Below are 23,191 nucleotides of genomic sequence, written 5' to 3'. Positions count from 1 at the left end.
TAACTGGATAATTTTTATTGTTTTTATTTAATGTAACATGTTTATTCATCTCGAAAAAAATACAGTGTTTACCGATGTGTTGGAAAATTTAAAATGGCGCCGGACTCTCTGCTGAACACTAAGTTTGAGAAAATAAGTTAAAAATAAAAAACTATACAAAATACTGTTAAAAATCCACTGAATATATGTCAGCCTATGGCACGGTAACATATCCAATGAGTTTCTAACAGTATTTCGTATATATATATATATTTTTTTTATTTTAAACTCATTTTCCCAAACTTAGAGAGTCCGGCGCCATTTTAAGTTTTCTGATATACAAGTAAACACTGTTTTTTTGAGCTGAATAAACATGTTACATTAAATAAAAACACTAGAAAATTATCCAGTTAGGTAACTTATCTTGCCTTTGATAACATGTTACATATTTGTTTTTGACAACCTTTTCGAATATGTGTATAGTAATAAAAACCCGTATTTTGTCTTCACGACATTATATATTTTATCTTCAAATACACACACCTCCATTGACCAAAAACTTTTTTTATATTTGCAAAAGTATCAGAGTTCACGCAATGCTGAGGAGTCAGTGAAAAAAAAAGTCATCATTGAGGCTGCTAAGTCCCTGCTTTTGCATATCTTCCATAAAATATTTTTGTTTTTAATAATGGAAATTTATTTCAGACAGTATACAGCATATTATGTATAAAACAGCCTTTTGCTTATTTTTTTTTTTGCTTGTTTTATCGTTTGCTTTTTGTGTGTGTGTGTGTTATTTGTATAGATATTACTAAACAAGTGGTTATTTAGTCCACAGGGCTGGACATAAGCTAAGAATGCTACTAAGTATGTAGGAGCCGCATTTTTTCCACTGGTTTTTAGCTTATACTTGCCTCTTTGAACAAAATCACTTGTTTAGTAATATTCTGCATGCAAAACTTGGTACATCACACCCTGTATTTTTATATAAGCTGTTGTGTACCAGCTATTTTTATATGTATTGTTTGTGTTCAATATAAGAAAAATTAAATATTTCTTATATCACATTTTTTTAAATGACTCATAGCTTACGTTACAGTCAATATGACCTTCCTTTATTATTTGAAGAGCAAGTCAAATATATGAAAGTGAAAAATATACTTTTTTTGCACAGGATTTAGATTTTAAAAAAGTTTTTTTTAAATTTGCATATCTATGCCTTCATTTTTTCTTCGAAAAACATTTCTCACTATTTAAACTGTACCGAAGGACTCGTTGACCGAAACACAGGCTATATGCGCCATTAAAGAAATGTAATAGTTTAAATCCTTTTTCTTTTAAACAAATATTTAATCCAAATCTTAAATGCGTAACATTTATTAAATCTAATCTTGAAGAGCTCTATACTTATTGTTGAGTCGTAATTGTGAACTTTGATCATCATAATTGCGATTGCCACTGCGAACACGATCGTCACTGAAAAACAAGAAAAATTAACTATTTAGATTTCTTTACAAATAAGTCATTTTTTTTATGCACAAAGCATTACAACCCTCACTAAGTGATTCTTACTGACTGCTATTTTTTCAGCAATATATGTTGCTGCAAGTCTAAAATTTAACCGCAATAAATAAATAATGGTATTACTTAGATTCGTTGGACTCATTTTAAGTATCATTTTTCATAACGTTTCAGTCGATGTAACCACCGACCTTCTTCAGGTGTATCTTGTCAAACTCTGCAGTGGTTAGTTTATTTGGAAAAAAAAAAAAAAATCAATTGTAAAAGTGATATTCTCCTGAAATTGAATCCTCAGTGTGGGTGACCAAAAACACGATTGCAAATTATTTAGGACCTTTATCCAGTCATGGCTGACAGAACAAGAGCATGCTACCCCTGTGAAGTAAATAAAAGGTTCCGTTTGAAATTCTATGCAGATTCCTGAGTTTGACAAGATACACCTAATGAAGGTTGGAGGTTAGATCAACCGAAATGTTTTGAGAATGGCATTCAAGATGAGAACAGTAGTTCGAAGAATACAATACAAATAACCAATCCTTATCACAATACTACAGTGCAATTTCAGAACAATGTATTTCAATTTTATTTTCAATATTTGAAAGTATTTTAATGATATTTTTATTAATACTTGAAAAATAATTTAATAGTATTTTTTATTTTATTTTTAATATTTCGACAAATTTTTACTGAATATAAATAATTTAAGACATTTTTCATATTTTCAAAAATTTAAGATTAACAAAAGTAAGGCCTTTCAAGACAAAAGTTAAAAGTCAGGGACTTGCAATTTAATCTTATGTTTTGAAATCAAACACAACAAGCCAACTTACTTGTCATTTATTGCCCCTCCAAGACTAGGAAAGTCAAATTCACAATGAATGTTTGGTGCCTCTTTCTTTGAATTTCGTATTCTAGCCATCCTGGCTTCTGTTGTGGTCATATTACTAGAGCTCTGGCCACGTTGTCCTGGAGGAATGTAACGACCAACACTCTTTTGAGGAGTTGGAGCTGGAGCTTCTTCACTTGGAGACGGTGCTTCTTCTGAAAATGATGCAAAAAATAAATTTAAAAAAGAAAAAATTAAATATTAAATTAAAAATTTGGAATTGGAACTTTCTGGAAAAATTACTGTTAGAAAAAATGTTAAGTTACAACAATCATTTTTCAAATATTTGCGCATCACAATAGTGATATTTACATAACATTACCAAAAAATACAATCTATATATATATATATCTATAAAAGTGAAATTGTCTGTGTGTGTGTACATTTCCCTACCAAACTACTCTGTTAATTTTCAGTCTACAGACTCGAGATTTGACATAAGGGGTATTGAGATTTGGGAAAATCTTTTTAATCAGTTTTCAGCCAGAAATTTGGTTGTCAAGGGGGCAAAGTTCAACGATTTGACTGTTGAAAACTTTATCAAACTCCTCCCCGAATTTTGGGTCTAAACACTGAAAATTTTAGATGTAGGTTCCTTGGACATGGATCAAACTTTTTAACTTGATTCGGGGGTCAAAGTTTAAAAAAAAAATTGACCTCAGCCAATTTTTGGTTTAAACATTTGAAATTTTACATAAAGGGTATTCAGATATGCAGCAAGCTTTTTAATCAATTTTTGGGCAAAAATTTGGCTGAAAGTTGAAAGAGTTGCCCTTTCCAGACTACAAAACTCCTCTGCCAATTTTGAGTCAAAACACTTGAAATTTTAGATGTAGGTTACCTGGACATGAGTCAAGCATATATATATATATATATATATATATATATGTGCACATACAGTTATAACAGGGCCCGAGCAAAGCTGGGTTGAACTGCTAGTATTATATGAGCAAAATTATGAGGTGCCTTCAATAAGTTTCCCGACTTTTTGTATAGACATTGAAAATTGTAGACACTTTAAAATTCAGCATGTTTATGCTATACATACTATGAGATGACTGACCAAGTTCTACGATTTCAGGTTCAAATGAACAGCTACAGCAAGAGTTAAAATACACGCTACTAAAGCCCGATAGTCACAGCTAGTGAATTTCAAAAACGCAATCTGGGTATGAGGACATAGTATCTATACCAGACACCATAACGTTCAGCGCCGGACAAGGCACACACTTCTGAATTTGACACTCAGTCTTTAAATCAGTAATAAATAAATTTCTGCTACGTCCATCAAAAGAAAACTTATATAACTTGATTTACAATAAAATTTACTTTAAAATGATATTTTAATATTGTTGTGATTTGTATATTCGAAGAACTCACCACTTCAATCAGACTATTAATGACGAAACATGCCAGCATAGTATGCCAGCTTGTGGTAGATGGCTTTTTGCAAACAAGCGGTCGGGGTGTGTTCACATAAATACTGGAAGCAGAAGTTGTACACATCGACTACATTTCTAATTGTTTTAATTAGAGAAAAGAATTGTCTTTGCTCTGGAATTTGAACAATACGTACGTCTTTCCAGTCAAAAGTTAGAATATCTCGAAGTTGACGCTTTGTAGTACAAAGATAAGTAAAGATATAAACTGTGTTCGAACGCTATTTAATAGCGAATATATTTATTTCTTCTGACCTAAAATTTGAAAAGAATTGGATAAAAACTTTTTATGCATGAATCGATAAAAGTAGAAAAAAAAAACTGCATGTAAACATTGAGAATTTGTGTGCTGAGACGCGCACAAAAAAATCTGTTAACAAATCATTTGTCAACTAACTTACGAAAATAAAGTATTCATTTTATTTGTTATTTAGAAAACAAATTTTTAAGGTACTACTACAGATTATCACCGAAAAGGGAGACACCATTTTTTTCGGGCACCTGTAGTAAGAATCAGAGAAATCAGTATTTTAAACTATGACCGAAGCATGAAATAAAAAAAAAAAAAATAAAAAAAATTTTTTTTTAAATTAAACTAGATAATGATTAGTTCCGGAAAGAACTAATTACTATGTGTCTCAGTGTAGTATAAACACCCCCAATCTCCCAATGTTAAGAACGGCTTTCGAGGCTGAGGGGTGTTTATTCCGAAAGCCGTTCTTATGGGGAGGTTGGGGGGTGTTTATACTATGCTCAGGCACGTAGTAATTTTTTTTTTTTGTTATTTCATGTTTCAGTCATAGTTTAAAATACTGATTGCTCCCTCTTATTAGACGACAGGTGCCCGAAAAAAAAAAAAAAAAAAAAGATGGCGTTTCCATTTTTGGCATTTTTAATTATGGACAGGAAAAGAGTTTTTTTGTTTTTAAATAACCAACAATGAACATTTTTTTTTTTTTTTTTTTTTTGCTGTTCTTGGTTTTCAAGTCGCAAATAAAATACCTCAAAGTTAACGCTTTGTAGTACAAAGATAAGTAAAGATAGAAACTGTGTACGAATGCTATTTAATAGCGAAAATATTAATTTCTTTTGTCCTAAAATTTGAAAAGAATTGGATAAAAACTTTATGCATGAGTAGATAAAAAGTAGTGACAATCACACATGAACGAGAATTTTTGTGTGCCGAGACGTGCACAAAAAAATCTAAACAAATTATTTGTCAACTAACTTAAAGTATTTTTTGTTATTTAGAAAACAAATTTTTTAATTATGGAAAGGAAAATATTTTTTAAAAATTCTTTGAAAAAGAATGACCAACAATGACCATGCTTTTAAATGAGTTAAAACATACAAACCACTTAACCAGTAAAGTAAAAGAATAACTTTTATTGAGTTTGTTTTATAATCCACAGAGGGTAAAAATAAAATAAAAAAAATAAAATAAAAAAAATAAAAAAATATAACAAATGTTACCAAAGGCAAGTTACTCTTCTACCTACCTCACATTTTTGGTGTTGTAAATGTTTGTTTAAAAAAAAAAAAGTAGTGTCGAGCGTTACAGGAAAACAAGAAAACAAATGGCTACAATGTCTTAAGTCTTGATAATGACTTAAAAATAAAAAAAATTATACAAAATAGTGGTAGAAACTCACCCAATAATTGTCACAGTAACTTGAAGCCGTTAAAATGAAATTTAATTATACTAATTAGTTTAATGTACTTGAAAACATAATTGTAATCTGTACAAAATTTCCTTTGATATGCTACAAGTCATATTTTGTTAATTTCTTTGAATCATGTCATGGTAGCCATCTTGGATTTTTCAGTGTAATGATGACAAATGATAATGTTCATAATATTTTGCATGATAACGTCTTACCTCTTTTTTTAAAAAAACTTTTTATCATGCTTCTATTTAACGTTGTTAAAACAAAACTTAATTAGGTTAATTAGCATGCTAATTAGTTTGATGTACTTGAAAACAATTTTGATCTGTACACAATTTCCTTTAATTTGATATGCTATAAGCCATATTTTGTTAATTTCTTTGAATCGTATCATGGTGGCCATTTTGGATTTCCTGGTCGCCATCTTGGATTTTTCACGATATGATAATGACACATGATAATGTCCATCAGAATAATACTTCCTATGATTTTTTTTTAGCCGTTTTTATGATTTTTCTATTTAAAACTTAAAATGAAACTGGAATATGTTAATTAGTCCGTAAGTTTCCAAGTGAGATGGTTGTAAATAATGCCAATTGAACTTTCATGGTATTATAATACGTTCAAAATTCCATCATAATATTTTAAAAAGATCTAAAAGATACAACTTTTTAAAGAGGAGTTAGTCTGTAAATTGTGAACATTTCCTACCATTTTCAGCCACAAGCTTATATACATTTGAATAGAACTGACTTAAGACGAAATGTCCAGTGAACCACATTTTGAGAATTTGAATGATCATATCTCCAGTTCTCATGAGCCGATTTAAAAAAAAAACTGAAAATATTATTCCTTTGTTTTTATGCTCCTTTCAATAATGCTTGATTTGAGTTTATTCAATAAAAAAAAAAAAATAAAAATAAAAAAAAATGGTTGTGGTATTGCTGATATTAGAATGACATGCAATAAGCTTGGAAAAAAATGCCACAGAAACACATGAAATGCTTCAGACTTTTTAGACCATCTTTCATGAATCAAGCATCAGTTTTTAAGTGGCATAAGAGAAAGGCAAGGAGTCTGTGAGGGATGTTGGGAGGAGTAAGGAATTCAGAACACGAGTTCATTGGCCAAATAAAGAATTTCATGGAAAAGGACCATTGTGTGTCGACAGTGTACAGTTCGGTGTCAGTGTGGAAACTACAATTATTCGGGAGGAACCGAAGATGCAGAAGATTTGCGCAAAGTTTGTTTCAAGGGTGTTCAGAGAACTCCATCCTTGTCACAGACTATCTGACGAAGATAGGCATCAAGACAATTCCTCACTCTCCCTCTAGTCCAGACCTTGCTCCCTGTTAACTTTTAGTTATTCCTTAAGCTCAAGGAAAACCTTAGAGGCTGTCCTTAGGAGACAAAAGATGCTGTGATGATGGTAATTAACACGCTCACAGAGAACTTCCACGGGGCCTTCCAGAAGTTGTTGGAACGGTACAACAAGGGCATTGTAGCTGGAGGAGATTACTTCGAAGGGGATTAGAGTTTCCTGTGTGTACTATCAATAAAAGTGTCCAGACGAAAAGTCTATAAACTTATTGAAGGCACCTCGTACTCCAACGAAATTTTACTATATAGGATAGTTACAGGGCATTCATATGATATACAAATACGAGAGTTGGTTATAAGGATGATTGACCATCAAATTTTTGATTGACTAATTAAACAAATTTTATCCTTTCATTCTAATTGTCACAAAATACTTAAAACCGAGAGAGTGTAGCCAATATACATAAGGCAATAAATATATGTGAAAGACACTCCTTAAGTTTTATGACTAACTGTAGATCTCGCTGAAAAATAGAGACGTTGCTGAAATTTGGTGAATTATCCTGAGGTCAAAAAAGAAAAAGAATGAGCGCTAACTAGTTAAACCACAACCTATGTTATAAATGGCCTTTGCACTTAAGTTACGTAACTTGAAGTCACGGAATAAAGTCTGAAGAATCAACCTGAAGTCCTTTTGTTATTATTACATTGCAGAAAGTAATTATGAGAATCATCTAAAAGTGACTATTTTCTTTTTTCTCTACAAAGACGAGGAATTATTCTCCATTTGAACATATGCAATTAAAAATTCATTCAAATTTGAAATTTAAAAAAGCTAAAACAAATCCCCCCCCCATTAAATATTTTCTTTTATAGATAAATATTTATTTTTCAAATAAAATTTTAAAAAGTTGTTTTTTTTTAATGAAGAATTTATTTTAATTGTATTAATTTTTACTGCTTCAGTACAATATGCCTTGTTTGATGTGAACAAAAGTATAAAAAAAAATGTTTTAATTCCAGAAGAAAAAGTTTTCACATGCACCACTGGTGTATTAAAGAACATGTTAATCTGTTTGTTTATAATGTATGGCAATTAACTGGTCTTCTACACAAACCCTATAAGTTATTTTATTATCATGGAGTTTTATTTAAACCGTTTTAGTGAAAAATAAAAAATCTCATGGACATACACGTGAAAAGCACACATAAATGAAAGAAGAAATAAAGTAGCCATCTTTATAAACAAGTGCTAGCTAAAAAGAAAAAATGTTTTAGTAAATAAAATATTCATAAGCAATGCCAAAACTTGTTTTACTAAATTGACATAAGTGAAATAGAAATTCTGTATATTTTGTGTGAAAAGAAAACTGAGCTTATATCTTATTCCATTTTGCTCAAGATCGCCAATGTTTCAACCCTCCCGCCTTTATATATATATATATATATATATATATATATATATATATATATATATATATATATATATATATATACATATATATATACACACACACACATAAAAAGGTGGGAGGGTTGAAACATTGGATGAGATATATATATATATATATTTTTTTTTTATTATTATTCACTGAATTCTTGCCCTCTTTCTTTAAAAATTAAATACATAAAATTATACAAATTAGGATTAATAAAGAGACTAGTAGGGATGCCCGGCGTTGCCCAGATATTCGGAGGTGTGTGTTGAGAAAAAAAAAAAAAGTGGTGGCAGGCAAGCTCAAACTCGTACCATGAAGGAGGAAAAGAACGTGAAAAAAAAAGAGGATAGTGAATTGAATGAGTTGGTAATTAACTTTTGCCTGGGTGAAGGATATTGATACAAAGATGAAATAATTTTTTTTTTTTTTTTTTTTTTTAAAGAGAGAGAGAGAGAGAGAGAGAATGGTGGGATTGAACTCGAAAACATAGGGTAATTAGTTTTCCTCGTTAACCATCACGCCAAAGAGGACAGTGAATTCAATGAGTTGGTAAATCACTTAAAGGAGTTGGCACAGAAATGAAAGTTGCTTTTAAACCTGGCTGACAGCCAGTTAAGCTTTTCGCTTTCTGTTGTGGTATTTATTTGCTTCCCCACGAAAGCAAATTAGACATAAGGTCATTTTTAACGTAGGGGAAAACCAGCTCCCCCAAAAACGGGGGCACTCTGGCAGTATCTAAATAAATAGTAATTGTCTCAATATGAAAGGTTTCTCTTACATTGACCAAGGACCAATTACAGTAGAGATTACCCGGCTCGAAGGCCAGGAGTTGTCGGTTGCGTTCGATTAGTTTCGCTTTATTAAAAAACACTTGAAACGAGGGAATTTTTTAAACCTTGATCAAAGAAAATAATAGACGATGTCCGTTTGCAAATCAGCGATATTATAATCTAGAAAGCATAAAAAAAGTTCTCCCGGAATCTAACCGACGCGAGAAGCCCGACACAAAAAGCCTTTTGTGAACATACACAAACGCGCGCGCCCATTTTGCCCTTTATATAACAGAACACTAGCCTGGGTACCCAGCGTTGCCCGGTTGTTTGGAAGTGTGTGTTGAGCAAAAAAAGTGGTAGAAGCAAGGCAGGCTCGAACCCGTACCACGAAAAAAAGAAAAAATGTGACATCTTTGTTGTTGTACCCATCAGCAAACCGGAAGTGACGTAGGTTTAAATTAAGGCTGGTCAATCAAAAAGAGGGGATGACTTTCAAAAATATCGGCAAAAAAAGCACCCCCTCCCTGTAGAAAAAAGTGCCCAGTTGAGGGTGAAAGGAATTAATGTTTTCAGCCAATTTTTCGATATTTGCGCCTGAAGAGTCGAGCTTCAAAATTATACCGATCTCGTGAAAATCCGTTGCCTCTGTTGAAAGTTTTAGGCAAACATACATTTAAATAGACAGGTGACATTTATATTATAGACTAGCGGGGGGTACTCGGCGATGCCGGGGTGTTTGGAGGTGTGTGTGGTGTTAAATAAAAAAGAACTCGGAGGAATGGGGGGTGGGGGGGGGGGGATGGATCGAACCCGAAGCCCTGAGGCGAAGTTTGAAAATAAAATCGGCCAGCCAGAATGAGTTAGTGAAAGATGTTTGAATTTATTTAAGAACCAAATTGACAGGTGCGCGGCCGGAAGTCGAACGTTACGACGACGCCGTAGGTTTGTTTGTTATAAGCGAAGTAAAAAAAGAAAATAACGTTAACACTAAGCGGGAGGGGGGGGGGACACTAACGTAAGGCAAACGAACGATGAAAACGGAAAAACGAACACGTGAAAAATGGTTTAAATAAGCCTGTTTCGATATTAAAATTTAAAAAAATTTTTTTAAAAATCTCACGATTCGAACCCGTTTAGATAATGAACCAAGGCCTTAACCAACCGAGCTAAGGCGACGTTCACGAAATTTGTTCGGTTTTTCAACTATTTAAAGTATATCAGGTCATGACGTCATCTGACGCATGCGTAGAATCGGTCATTGTCACGAGAGGACCGTTTTTGTAAAAAACTTGAGGCCTCCTGAAGACGAGAGCCATTCATTTCAATTGATGCCAGATGTGGATCAGAATGTTAATGATATAAAGAGAGAAGCTTGGTTTTAGATGCATTAAAAGTAACCAGCCACTCCTTTCCCCATTGTACCACGTGCTCAAGATCAGAGGAGAGAGAATCGGAGAGAACTTGGTCGTTTACTGTCTTAGATGTGCTACCATAAATGGTAGTGTCATCAGCAAAAATGTCTACAAATGATGTAAGGATGTGATTTGGAAGATCATTAATGTAGATCAGGAAAAGTGTTGGGCCCAGGATGGACCCCTGAGGGACTCCAGCATTAATACTGTGAGCTTGTGATTTTTGCCCATCAACCACTACTCTTATGAACCTGTCAGAAAGAAATGATTTAATAATTAAGACATTTCCAGCTATACCATAGCTGGAGATCTTGTGAAGTAAACCTTTATGCCATACCCATCAAATACCTTTGATATGTCAAGAGAAATTGCCCTAGAGAAGTTGCCTCCGTCGAGAAATTTGCTAATCCCATGGGATATAACTGTAAGCACATCTGCTGTAGATCTAGCAGGACGGAAACCATAGAGTGTCACTAAGGCACAAATCACATGAATACGCAAACAAAACAACGGAACATTAATATGCTTTCTTACAAGAGTAAAAAACGAAAACCAACACAGAGCAAGAGAATTTTTTCCTGACCTTTTGACACTGGGGGTGCAGTTTGAGGAGGTGGTGTTGTTGACCGTCCATTTTTATTCCACGGTCCACTGTTGTTTTCACGTTTTTCTCCGCCGTTTTCATTATTTTCGTCATTTTCAGTATTGAAATCATTTTCTACACTATCATCATCTTCAGGCCTAAAATTAGAAAAGTTTTTGGTCAGAAAACTAAAAAAAAAATAAACATTCTGAAATTAAACCGTCATAAAAAGGAAAAATCTTAATACTTTTTACTTTTTCGAGCGACATCAGATAAACCTTTTAAACTTGTTCTTTGCATAACTTGAATGTCAAATTTACATTTAGTCTGTTTAATATTTAGAATTGCCTGTGCATTACATCTAACAAATAGACATGTGTACTAGCAGGGTGATTCAATGTTGCCCGGGATTGAATGATTATCAACAAATGTTTCACACTCCTTTATTTTATGGCTATCGAAATCAGTGACCTCGCCCAGTTTTCAATCGAATTGATTGCCTGCTGAAGTTAGAGACCCATTGCAGTACATCAGGAGAAAGCTCACATGCCTCTCAGTCCACATTGCACTGTAGAGAACCTACTGTTTTTATAAAATTATTATAGATAATGACTTTAATTAAAGTTTAAAATGCAACAGTAAAGTATCATACTCCAATTTTGCTCTAAATAGAAACATTTTGAAGGCGCACCTGTTATATCAAAGAATTTACTGTTGATTTCATATGTTGAGCCTTTCAGTTTGTGTGGTAAGAAAACTTCTCAAATGGACTCCTGATATTAGGCTGTGTAAAGTGTTAAATTTAGTCTAAATCGCCTGTTCCTTTTTTCATCAGATTTTGATTATCAATACTTATAGAAGATATTCCGATACAAATACCAGGCACATAAAAGTACGAGATTTCATAAAAATCGGCCCAGGTGATTTCGAGTCCATAGGAACAAACTCTAAGTTCCTATTACATATATATATATATATATATATATGAATGACAAAAGTCTATATTCCAAAGTACATGTAGCATGATTTTTTTCTTTTCGGATAATTGTTATTTTTCCAAGTTGCATGAAAAGAGTTATGTAAAAAGATGCTTAATACCATTTGAATTTTTTTTTTTTTTTTTACATAGGCGTCACCACTTATCAAGGCCGATCGGCCACTCAAGGATAAGGGTTAAAGAGTGTAGAGTAGTCAAAAGGACAATATAGTAATCAATAGTAATGGAAGTTCGGTAAATTTGTTAACTTAAGTGGAACGGCTCATCAGAAACTTGTTCACGTTGGACTTGAAGACAACCATATTATAGACAGCTGGAAAGCAGGAAAACGGAAGACAATTCCACAGTCATGCAGTTCTAAGAAAGAAGCTTTGATCATGGAATCTATGTTTAGGTTTAGGCAAAGATAAAGAGGGGGGAAAATTACTGAGAATGTTCTCAGCTAGCCTAGTGTTTCTTGTGAAAGTTTGGCGAGAGGGGACCATAGATTGAAGCTCAGTCGAACACTTTCCATGAAAATAACGATAAAGCAGAGACAAACTCGCAACATCTCTTCTGTGAGATAGAGTTATGCAAATACAACTAGTAATTCAAAAGTTATGAGAATTTTAAGTGCCAAAATTTACGCTTTTCCATGGACATTTTTCTTTAGAAAAAGTGGGCTAAATTACGAACCTCAACATTTCAAGAAATTCGGTAATTTCGCAACCATTTTATTTTTTAAGCTATTCTTATGAAACGTGGCACTCTTATGTAAAATTTTGTGCTCTTTCTGATTATGCAGTCAAATCTGATGTATATCTCTTTACCATAAGCCATGAATTATAAATTCAGATGTAAAAATTTCAATTTTTATTAAACTGGAGCATGGTATCATACAGTGGGTGTCTATTCATGAACAAAAGTATTATAGTGGTATTAAATATAGCTTTATTGAGAGCAGGCATTTTCCTGCCTCCTCACCAAAGGAGAGCTTAATCTGGGTGTAGCCATTGAATGCCTAAAGAGCATTCATGGCCAGTATTTACTACTCTCCTCAAAGAAAAAAAAATTGAGTAGATATGAATTAATCTCAGAAATATATATATCGAAGAAAATTTTTCATATGCAGGTAAAACGGTAATTCTTTACCTTGTTTCAACCTTAACATTTAAAATGATTTTTTTTTAGGTTTTAGAGTATGCTGAAAACAAATATTGCATTTAAATTTTCCGCAAATAAGTAGTTTTCCAGATATTAAGTAATGGAATTTCTTATGTTATTGCTGGTGGCCATCTTGGTATTTACGGAAAATTTAAATGTGATATTCGTTTTCAGCATACCCGAAAAACCTTAAAAGATTAACATTTTTCTTTAAAATGACTAAGTGGAAACAAGGTAAAAATTTACGAAATGCATCACAATGAAATTCTTTATCGAACCACCTAATTATTTAGATATCTCAGTTAAAAAAGAAAAAGGGGGGGGGGTATTTTATTAAAAAAAAAAGGTCTTGACAATGAGTTAAAAAATTCAAGTTTCACGATATATTTTATTCAATTGTTAGATGAAAATACAGAATAGTTAACAAAACACTCTTCCTTCCATGTTAAGAATGGGTTTCTAAATAACATTATTTCAGTATGGTAGCATAAGTACACAAGTATCTTATTTGTTATATATTTGTCTTTGTTTTTTATACCACTAAAATCAAAACGCATGTACTTAGTACATTTCGTTGTTTTTTAACGCTTTTAGTGCATGTGTACTAAAAGCGTTAAAAACAACAAAATAGTATTGTTTGGAAATCAAATTTGAAAAACTTGAAAATAATTTTTTTAAATTGACAAACCCAGAATAAAAAAAAAATGAAACTTTTCTGCTTTCATTTTGAAAGAAAAAGCAGTTTTCTATTTTTAAGAGAATACAAACTCGTTAATACGCTGACAAATAAGAGAATACAAACTTGTCAATACGCATAGCTAACCATCGCAGTTATTGTTTCCTTTTAAGCGATTTGAATTTCTATTAAAAAAAAAAAAAAAATAGCATTTTAAAGAAATTTCTGCATAATTAATAATTATCAAATATTTACATACTATACATGAAAATAATTCTGAAACTTGTCTATATAAAAATGGATGATATATACCGATTTATCTTATCAATTTTGAAATATTCTTTGTCAACTTTGCTCGGTCGTAAAAATATAAATCAAACACCAGTAGAGATGGACTTCTTTGTTTAAATAGCCTGTAAAATTTCAGCCATATCCAATCAAATTTAACCCCGTGCATATGTATCCAAACGTAACGTATAAAATGTAAACATTGAAAAAACTGTTTCCTTTTTAGCTATTGTAATTTTTTACCATTTTTTTTTTTTTCATTTTTAACTTGGAGCATAAAAATATTGAACGCATAAAAGCGAAATAAATTATCATTGGAATGCTTATTCTCTTTTCATCAATGTAATTCTTTTAAAAATTGACCAACAAATAAAAAAGATGACTTGTTGGACATATTAGGTATGTAATATTGCCGATGTCCACAAAAATACAGCATACGCTTGTAATGCTAGTTTGACAGAGGTCAGGCAGTAGTGAACTTTTTGAACTCCAACATTCAGGTTTTAAATCAAACGCTCAATCAACAACCCAATCACTCCTCAAAATAAAAATGGTTTCTCTAACTACAGGGCGATAATAGATTTTCAATATTGATTACAAAAACTGCTTACTTAATTTGTAGATTTTGTATCCTCAATCCAGAGTAATCTTTTTCAGTTTCTTGTTCATAGTCATTCCATTCGAGATCCTCCTGAAATCAAACAAAATTTCACGATTAAAAAAAAAAAAAAAAAAAAAAAAAAAATTAAAATTCAAACCCAAAATATAACAGTGTCCGTTTCACTTTTAGAAATAGTAACACAAGAGGAAGTAATTCTGTATAAAAGCAATCAAAAGTATATGTGAATAAACAGCAGCAGTTATAGTCAGCTAACTTAGTTTATAACTTCTGCCATGTCTGCCACCAGAAGCAGTGACATGGCAAATTGTTCCTCTGCATTTCTATTGTAAAGTGATTTATTGAAATAAAATATAAGAAAAGAGCATAGAATACAATAAAAATTAAAAGTATGCAGATAATGGCGACTATATATTTGAATTTATTTTTTTAAACAAGCATACACTTACAACTAAATCCTACTTGAGGATAAGAGTTAAGATCGATTGATTGACTGAAAACTAAACGAGGAGTAATATGAAGATTAAAAATGAAGGGAACAAGTAAAATTTGATGATTTATAAAGAGTTTATAAAAGTGTTTGAGATTAGATTTGGAAATTACCATGTTTCAACACTTAGGGAAGCAATCTTGTGGCAACGTGTTTACAGATGGGAAGTTCTTGTAAAGAAACTCCATTCATAGTAATTTGGTGTTAGGCGCATGGAGAAAGAAACAGATGTTCTTTACAGATGTGGTAGAAGACGAGTTCTTGTTGTGTATATCACACTTAGAAAATTTTTAATGAAGGCATTTATTTTTCATGTTCATTTATTTTTCTCAAATCTCAGCATTAAAAAATATTGTGGCATACTTTAAGAGAAAAGTCTTACAAAAACGTTCAAATTATAGTTTGCTTCTTATATTGTTAATTTTTTTTTTTTTTGCACCTAGACATTGGAGCAAATTTTCCAATTTCTCATTATTAAAGTAATTGAATTAAAAAATAAAAATTCCATTATGATAAATTGCCAGAATTGCATACATCAGCTTGACATTCACAGGCAACACGAGTTGGAACAAATACATTGAAGACATTGCCAAGGCTGCTGCAAAGAAGGTGGGCTCTCTACCGTACTAGAAAATAACTCCCACTTAGGAGTAACTTATACCTCTACAAAGTCACCACATCCAGACAGGTGCTTCTACTAGTCTCACTGAGTCAACTAACAAGTCCCACACTATCTGTCAAGTTCCAGCCTCTGTCTAATCACCATGTTGGGTTTATGCAGCTGTTTTACAGGTACTAATGGAACGTGCTCTGATAAACTCATAATACTTGTGCCCTCTCAATGTACATACTCCCGACTAATCTGACAAGTGGCAAAATACCATTCCTTCACTGTTCAGGTTCCTAAATGCCAGAAAGCTTTCTACTTTAATAACTTCTTCTTGCAGACTGCCAGACTTTGGAATTTCCTCCATTTCCTGCTTGTACTACTATGCAGAAATTTAAATGCAATTAATGTGAGCAGATATCTCACTACTCAACTTCTCACAATACCGTTAGACATGATCCCATATAGTCGCCCCTTAAAACAAAGTGGCAATACGGCTTGTTTAAGATTTTAAAAAATAAAAATAATTTAAAAATTAGTAAATAATTAAAACAGAACCAATGATAATTTTAGCTTAAAAGAAAAATAACCCAGAAAAAAGTTATTAAAAAGCAGAGTGTATTGAGAGAAGAGTTCTTGCACATTTACATTTTTTTTTTTTTTTTTTTTTTTTTTTTTACATAAAATAAGTAGAATAATATTCTGATTCAATTGTCTTTCTAAAAGGGTAGAGTTAGATTCAAGGTCGGTTTTGATGTGTGTGTGTTTGGGGGGGGGATATAGCTTCTAAAAACGAATTTGGATTGGGACAAAAATAACTGCACTGTAGGATTCAGTGACCAAGGACAGGAAAAAGTGTGCTATCGAAACGGGTACTACACTTTGTTCCTAGTTGAAAAGGTAAATCATTTTTTTTATCAAAAACCTCCATTATTGTAAAGACTTGCTCTAATCAGAATGATTGCAATTGTAGATTTTCTGCTTGGACTAAAGCTAAAAAAGCCTTCAAAGGCTTAGTAGAGACAAGGACCCCCCTCCCCCGAGACATTATACAGGGTGTTCCAAAAATCTTGGGCACATTTCAAATCCCCATATCTTTTGAGACATAACTATTAATGCCTTGCAGAAGATTATGCCCAAAGATGTGTGTGTGTGTGTGTGTATAGCACATGACAGAAAGCAGTGGAAGAAATGAGGATTACTCAGCTGACTTGATGTAGACATTTTATTTACACAATGAGGAAATACCTAGAATGATTAAAAATTTAGTCTGATACGACTCGAGTTTGTGTGTCACAACTATCACAAACTGAAGTGATATCTCCATCTTCATTTACCCAAATTCAAAGTCATTCTTCGTTGGTGCCTGCCAGTTTGTCTCCAACGCGAGAGCTCTCATAACAGAGGTAAAAGGGAAAGGGGAGGTAACTCCTCCAGAAACAGAAAATCGTTATCGTTCCTTGATCATGGTCTATCCTAACAGTCACAGAAATGAAATGTTTAAATAAATGCCTTCAAAACATGCACATTATCAAATTTGATCAGAACTCAAATCAATTTTAAGTAAAAAGAGTTCAACAACAACTTTTAGGCTGCACAACCAAAGAAATGTCCAGGTCTTTGGAAAACAATACAGCAACAAAATTAGCAACATTTGTTAAACATTTAAATCAAACATAATGCTATCCAACAGTATTTTAGTGCTTATTTGGAAGTAAAACTATTTTGAAAAAAAAAAATATATATATATATAGAAAAGTCTTTAAAACTTTGCAATACATATCAATCAGACGTCATTCCAAAAATCATATACATTGATCAATTAGTTTGTTTTTTTAAACTAAGAAAATCAAATTTTATGGCAAAGACGTGTTTTGATCCACGTTTCATAAATAAAGGGGAGACAATTCGAAATATCAAAATCAGCCCTGCCTATAATTTATTAAAAATTGCTATAAGTTGTTTAAAAAAAAAAAAAAATCCTATATATATAATAAAAAAAAATTAAACTATTAATTTACGTGATTTTGGAGATATGAAACCTTTGTTCCATGACAAGTGTGTACACCAAGGTTTTTTTTATTTTTATTTTTTTTTAATAGTTTAATTCTAAATAAACACTGTATTTTTGTACCACGATATCAGTCCTCATTGATTGCTTGCGTGACAAAATACAATGCCATCATTTGTTTTGTTAAATTAAATGATTGAAAATATTGATTTTTTTTTTTTTTTTTTTTTTTTAAAGAAGTTACGGCCCAGAGGCCACTCTAGGATAAAAGTTGATATTAAACTAGGAGGATCGGTAATGGTGGAAATTGGATAGAAACTGATTTACAAAGATAGCTCAACATAAACTTGTTTATGCTAGACAAAGACAACCACATTATAGTCAGCTGGGAAGCAGCCCTGTGGTATTATGTTTCACAGATGGATAGTTCTAGGAAATAAACTTTGCACATGGAATTTGTTTAGCTTTAGACAAGGAAATTATTAACAGGTGTAACTCTACAAGTGTTTGCCATCAATGTTTTACATAAATTGAAGCTCAGTCTAGCATCTGCCATAGATGCTAGACTGAGCAGAGCAGAGACAAACTCGCTCCATTTCTCCTGTGAGAAAGAGGTAGCAGGCAAAAGAGGACACCCACCACCACCAGATGTAAAAGCTGGTTTTGTACCCTGTCAAGGCAGATAAAATGTGCCCTGAGCAGATGTGGCAACAGTACTCCATTTTAGGACGAAGTTGGCTCTTATACAAGTAAAAGATAGTTTCTGGAGCAGTAGAATGATCCATTTTCCTGGCGACCTTAGCAATGGATCTAATGTAACTTCCATTTTAGGTCAGGAGTGAAGGTCAGTTATAGAAGCTTGTCAAGATGAGCAATCTATATATCTATAAAAGTGAACATGTGTCTGTTCCTTCGGAATAACTTTACTTTAAGTCTACAGACTCAAAATTTGATATACAGGGTACTGAGATCTGGGAAAATCTATGTGATCGGTTTTCGGACAGAAATTTGGCTGTTAAGGGGTCAAAGTTCAACGATTTGACTTGAGAACTCTACCAAACTCCTCCAACACTTAAAGTTTTAGATATAGGTTCCTTGGATATGGATCTAACTTAACTTGATTTGAGCCCCAAACAATAAATTTTAAGGGGTCATAATAGGGGCCAAAGTTTTAAAAAATTGACTTTTTTGCTCAGCATACACCTCCAAACACCCAGGAAACGCCTGGCACCCATGCTAGTCTATAATATAAATCTCACCTGTCTGTTTAAAAGGTATGTATGTATGTATGTTCGCATATCTGCCTAAAACTTTCGTTATCGCTTTGAAGGTCGACCCTTTGGACAAATATTGAAGAATTGGTTAAAAACATTAATTCCTTCACCCTCAACTGGGCACTTTTCTACAAGGAGGGGGGTCACTTTTTTCACCAATATTTTCGAACATCATCTCCCTCTTTTCGATTAACTAGCCTTAATTTAAACCTTTGCACCTTTCGGTTTGGCGATGGACGCAACGGCAAAGATGTCACGTTTTGTTTAACATTCTTTTCCTCCTTCGCGCTACAGGTTCGAACCTGCCTGCCTACTACCACTTTTGGGGGGGGGGGTGCTCAGCACACACCTCCAAACATCCTGGCAAGTTCATTATAATTGGGGCCAACCAGGGATAAGCGTATTAGTAGTGAAAAGATAGAAGCTTAGTTTTGGACGCATTAAAATTAACCAGCCATCTTTCCCCATTGCAACACGTGCTGAAGGTAAGAAAAGAATCAGGAAGATGTTGACCATTGCAGGCTATAGATGCTAGTGTCATCTGCATAGATGTTGAATGATAAAAATGCAATTTTTAGAGATCACTAGACTACTCGTGACCCATTGGGTCAGTATGTTATATTAGCTATGGAATTAATGTATGAGCATGACACTTGTGATGTAAAGAAAATAGTTTTTTGTGACAAACATTTCTATGAAAGTATATTAAAATGAATATAGATAGATTTCTACAAGTCGTTCTGCTGATAATTGTTTATTTTTGGAAAAAAAACTTACAACCATTGAATTATAACTGGTTTGCCATACTTATTGGTAAATGTGCACTGAACAGATACCATAATACTTAAATTTTGATATATCTTAATTTAAATGCAGAAAAAAAAAAAAATTGGGACACTGAAAACGTACACAGTAAAACAATGTTTTATTGCTGCGTTGATTATTTAATGCAAATTAAAAAACATTTTTGGAGTTATGTTGGTAGTGTAGAAGAAAATGTATGAACATTTAAGAAAAGTGTATTAAAAAAATGGACAGTAAAATTTAAAAAAAAAAAAAGGCGGTGGGTAAATCGCTGTTGTAAAATGCTCTTATGGTTGTCAACGGGTAAAAAGTATATTTATTTGTAAGAAAATTGCGTTAAAATAACTTAAATGTAATACGGAAACGAACGATGTAAAAAAATAAAATAAAAAGCAGAAAGTATTGTTTATTTAGATAATTTAAATGCTAAAAAAAAAAATTGGGATGCTGAAAACGTACACAGTAAAACAATACGTTTTATTTTCAAGATTATTATGGGTTTATGCGCAACCAGAAGTCGTAAACCGGATGTTGGGCTACAACACCCGTTACAAGGTCATTTGAGTTTTATAATTATATAGATTGAAGATCAATTGGGCTCAGAACAGAATCTTGAGGCACCTATAAGATGCAAATTGCTTTGATGTCCCAAAAATCTTCAAAATCAAAAACTATTTAAATAAAACCCGTGTGCGTGTAGTGGTACATTTAATTTTTTTATCAAAAGAAATGAATAAAAAAATAAAAATGTTACCTTTGAGGAGATCATGAGTACATTATGGAAAATTATGGAAACTGAAACAATTACCAACGACGAGAAAAATACTCTTCAAAATAGCCACTCCACATGCAGCGCTTTTCTGGTACTGCCCGTCAAACACGACTCAACATCCTGCAAGAATTACTTTGTCAGAGGACAAAACAGAGTTTAGACAACTCAAGTTAAACTTTTTACGCCTTATTTGATATTATTTATGATGAGCAATCATGAACAAACATGTAAATATTTATGAGAAATGTTGATCATACTATTTTTATGCACAATCAATAGAATACAAGATTCAATAGTTGTAAGATTTGGTTAGTTAATCTGAGTATTATCCATAGAAATGATAGAGATGTACCTACAATCAGTTGGGGTAATAAGCTTGATCATTATTTATTCTTTGATTTTATTCCAAAATTCAAGAACTGGAACATCTGCTTAGACATTCTTCATGCATAACTAAAATCTTTATTTCTGTATTATTTGAAAGCTAAATGAGAGATTGAAAACCTGCTCAGTTAATAAATTATCTATTATAATAAAGTCACACTCCTGTTTGTTCACAATTTAATGTAATGTTCAAAAGGTGCACTGTTTCACACAAATTTTTAACACCGAAAAAAGACTAAAATACACTTATTCCAGCATGATTTTTATTTTTATATATATATATATATAAAATAAAAATTACAATATATATATATATATATAGAGATAGATACTATTTATTCAAAAGAAATCTACATTCAATGAATAACTTCATTTGCATATTACATAAAAAATATTTTAATAATTAGATTGATCTCATTTGTTGTAGGAGAATCGTTTTAATTGTTCTATTTATAAATATTATTTAAGGTTGTTTTAATTTATATTTAATTTATTTTCAATTATTAATAGTTGACACCAGTTACGTTTAAAAGCAGAAGTTTACTTAAGTTATTTCCCCTTTAAGCTACGAGAGTTAGTTCACGCTTGATTTTCATAGACAAAGATGGATGTGTTTTATGCTTCCTTAAAACCAACATGGTCACATTTTGTAACAAGTTCAGATACTCAGTGTATCTAAAATAGTGACTAATCCCGCCGTCAGACAATGTTTCCATACAACAATGCCAAATACACACAGCTAGCGCTTAATTGAAAGTTGTTTTGTTTTTATATAACATAATCGAAGAATTAAATTTTAAAGTTTATTTTGGCATATATTTCATGTTTTAGTATATACTACAATGTTTTAAATGCACATCAATCTAATCACCTGCAGTATAATAGATTTTGGTAAAACTTGCGGAGAATGCACTGTTTTACGGTTGTAAAAATGAAACAATTTATAATTTCGTTCATTTAAAATTCTGTACATTTTTACATTACGTCCAACTCATCATTCACATTCGACATGCCAACTTTATAGGTTTTTGGATATGCTGACAAGGTTGGGGTGTCTATTCCGAAAGCCGCTCTTAACATTGGGAGGTTGGGGTGTTTATTCATTGTAAGCATACCCGAAAACCTATAAAAGTTGACATTTCCAATGTGAACAGGGAGTTGGACTTTTGTATAAAAAAAAAAAAAATGCCAAAAAGTTATACCAAATTGACTTTTCGTTTAAAAAATAAATTTTTCTTTGTTAATAAAATTTTATTTTTATAAAAAATCTTTCGTTTTTTATATACATAAAAAGTACAATTGTTGAATGTTATTCTTTCGATTACTTTCGTTTTTAGGGGTACAAAAAAAAAAAAAAAAAAAAAAAAAATTAAAAACAAAATTTAAATTTGTTTCATTTTTACAAAAACCATAAAACAGAGCCTTCTTCGGAATTTTTTCCTAGATTTTTAACTTAGCGTTACCAAGCAACAGAATCTTAAAAGGATACGTTGACTTATCTAAACTAAGATGAAATAATTTTCACAATTACTGATGAAAAACGTAATTTCATACTGAACCAACTTGTGGATTTTTTTTTTTTTGTATAGAGCTGCATGGGTAGATTTAAAGGGATATTAAAAAAATGTACAATTTTAAATCATTGTGCTGTAATATTTATTAATTTTTGAGATGAGAATTGATAGTATTCTTCGGATGGTTTCATCTTAAGATAAATTTGCAACGTAATAACATGGGTGACATCTTCATCCAATCTATAGCGGGTTTGCTTACAAACTTAACGTTTGCAAGTAATGTACCCAGCAAGCAGCATTTTTTCTTTTACTAACGTTTTCTCTATCTTTTAAAATTCCCAACTTTCTTACACGCACCCACCATACATTTTTCCCCCCTTTTAACATAAGATGGCACCCATGTCTCAAGTTTTGTTTTTTTTATAATTATAATATATACGAAATCTCCATAAATCAAAATATATTTAACCATATTTATGACTGTTCTCCCCCCCCCTCCATCCTTCTAATACACCAATAAGATCTATTATCAAGATGCACATGACGGTCGGAGGTTACATAAAACGTTGCGAGAATAACACCCAAGATAATGG

The 23,191-nt window shown here is 32.1% G+C and overlaps 1 protein-coding gene across 3 annotated transcripts in view; it reads right to left on the bottom strand.

Annotated features, from left to right (window-relative positions):
• Positions 1-527: 527 nt before the first annotated feature.
• Positions 528-23,191, bottom strand: part of LOC145258152 (protein CDV3-like) — a 55,023-nt gene continuing 32,359 nt past the window's right edge. For all 3 annotated transcript variants that reach the window (XM_080115942.1, XM_080115940.1, XM_080115941.1), the window contains 4 exons: positions 14,735-14,814; positions 11,020-11,177; positions 2,331-2,541; positions 528-1,455 (listed from right to left, as the gene is read on the bottom strand). In XM_080115942.1, the coding sequence (XP_079972068.1) occupies positions 1,365-1,455; positions 2,331-2,541; positions 11,020-11,177; positions 14,735-14,814 (540 nt within the window). In that variant the 3' untranslated portion in view covers positions 528-1,364. The remainder of the gene's footprint in view (positions 1,456-2,330; positions 2,542-11,019; positions 11,178-14,734; positions 14,815-23,191) is intronic.

This window comes from Euprymna scolopes, chromosome 33 (assembly GCF_053919585.1).
Source record: "Euprymna scolopes isolate OS-2025 chromosome 33, ASM5391958v1, whole genome shotgun sequence".
Taxonomy (NCBI): Eukaryota; Metazoa; Mollusca; class Cephalopoda; order Sepiida; family Sepiolidae; genus Euprymna; species Euprymna scolopes.
This window is presented reverse-complemented; position numbering and strand designations above follow the sequence as displayed.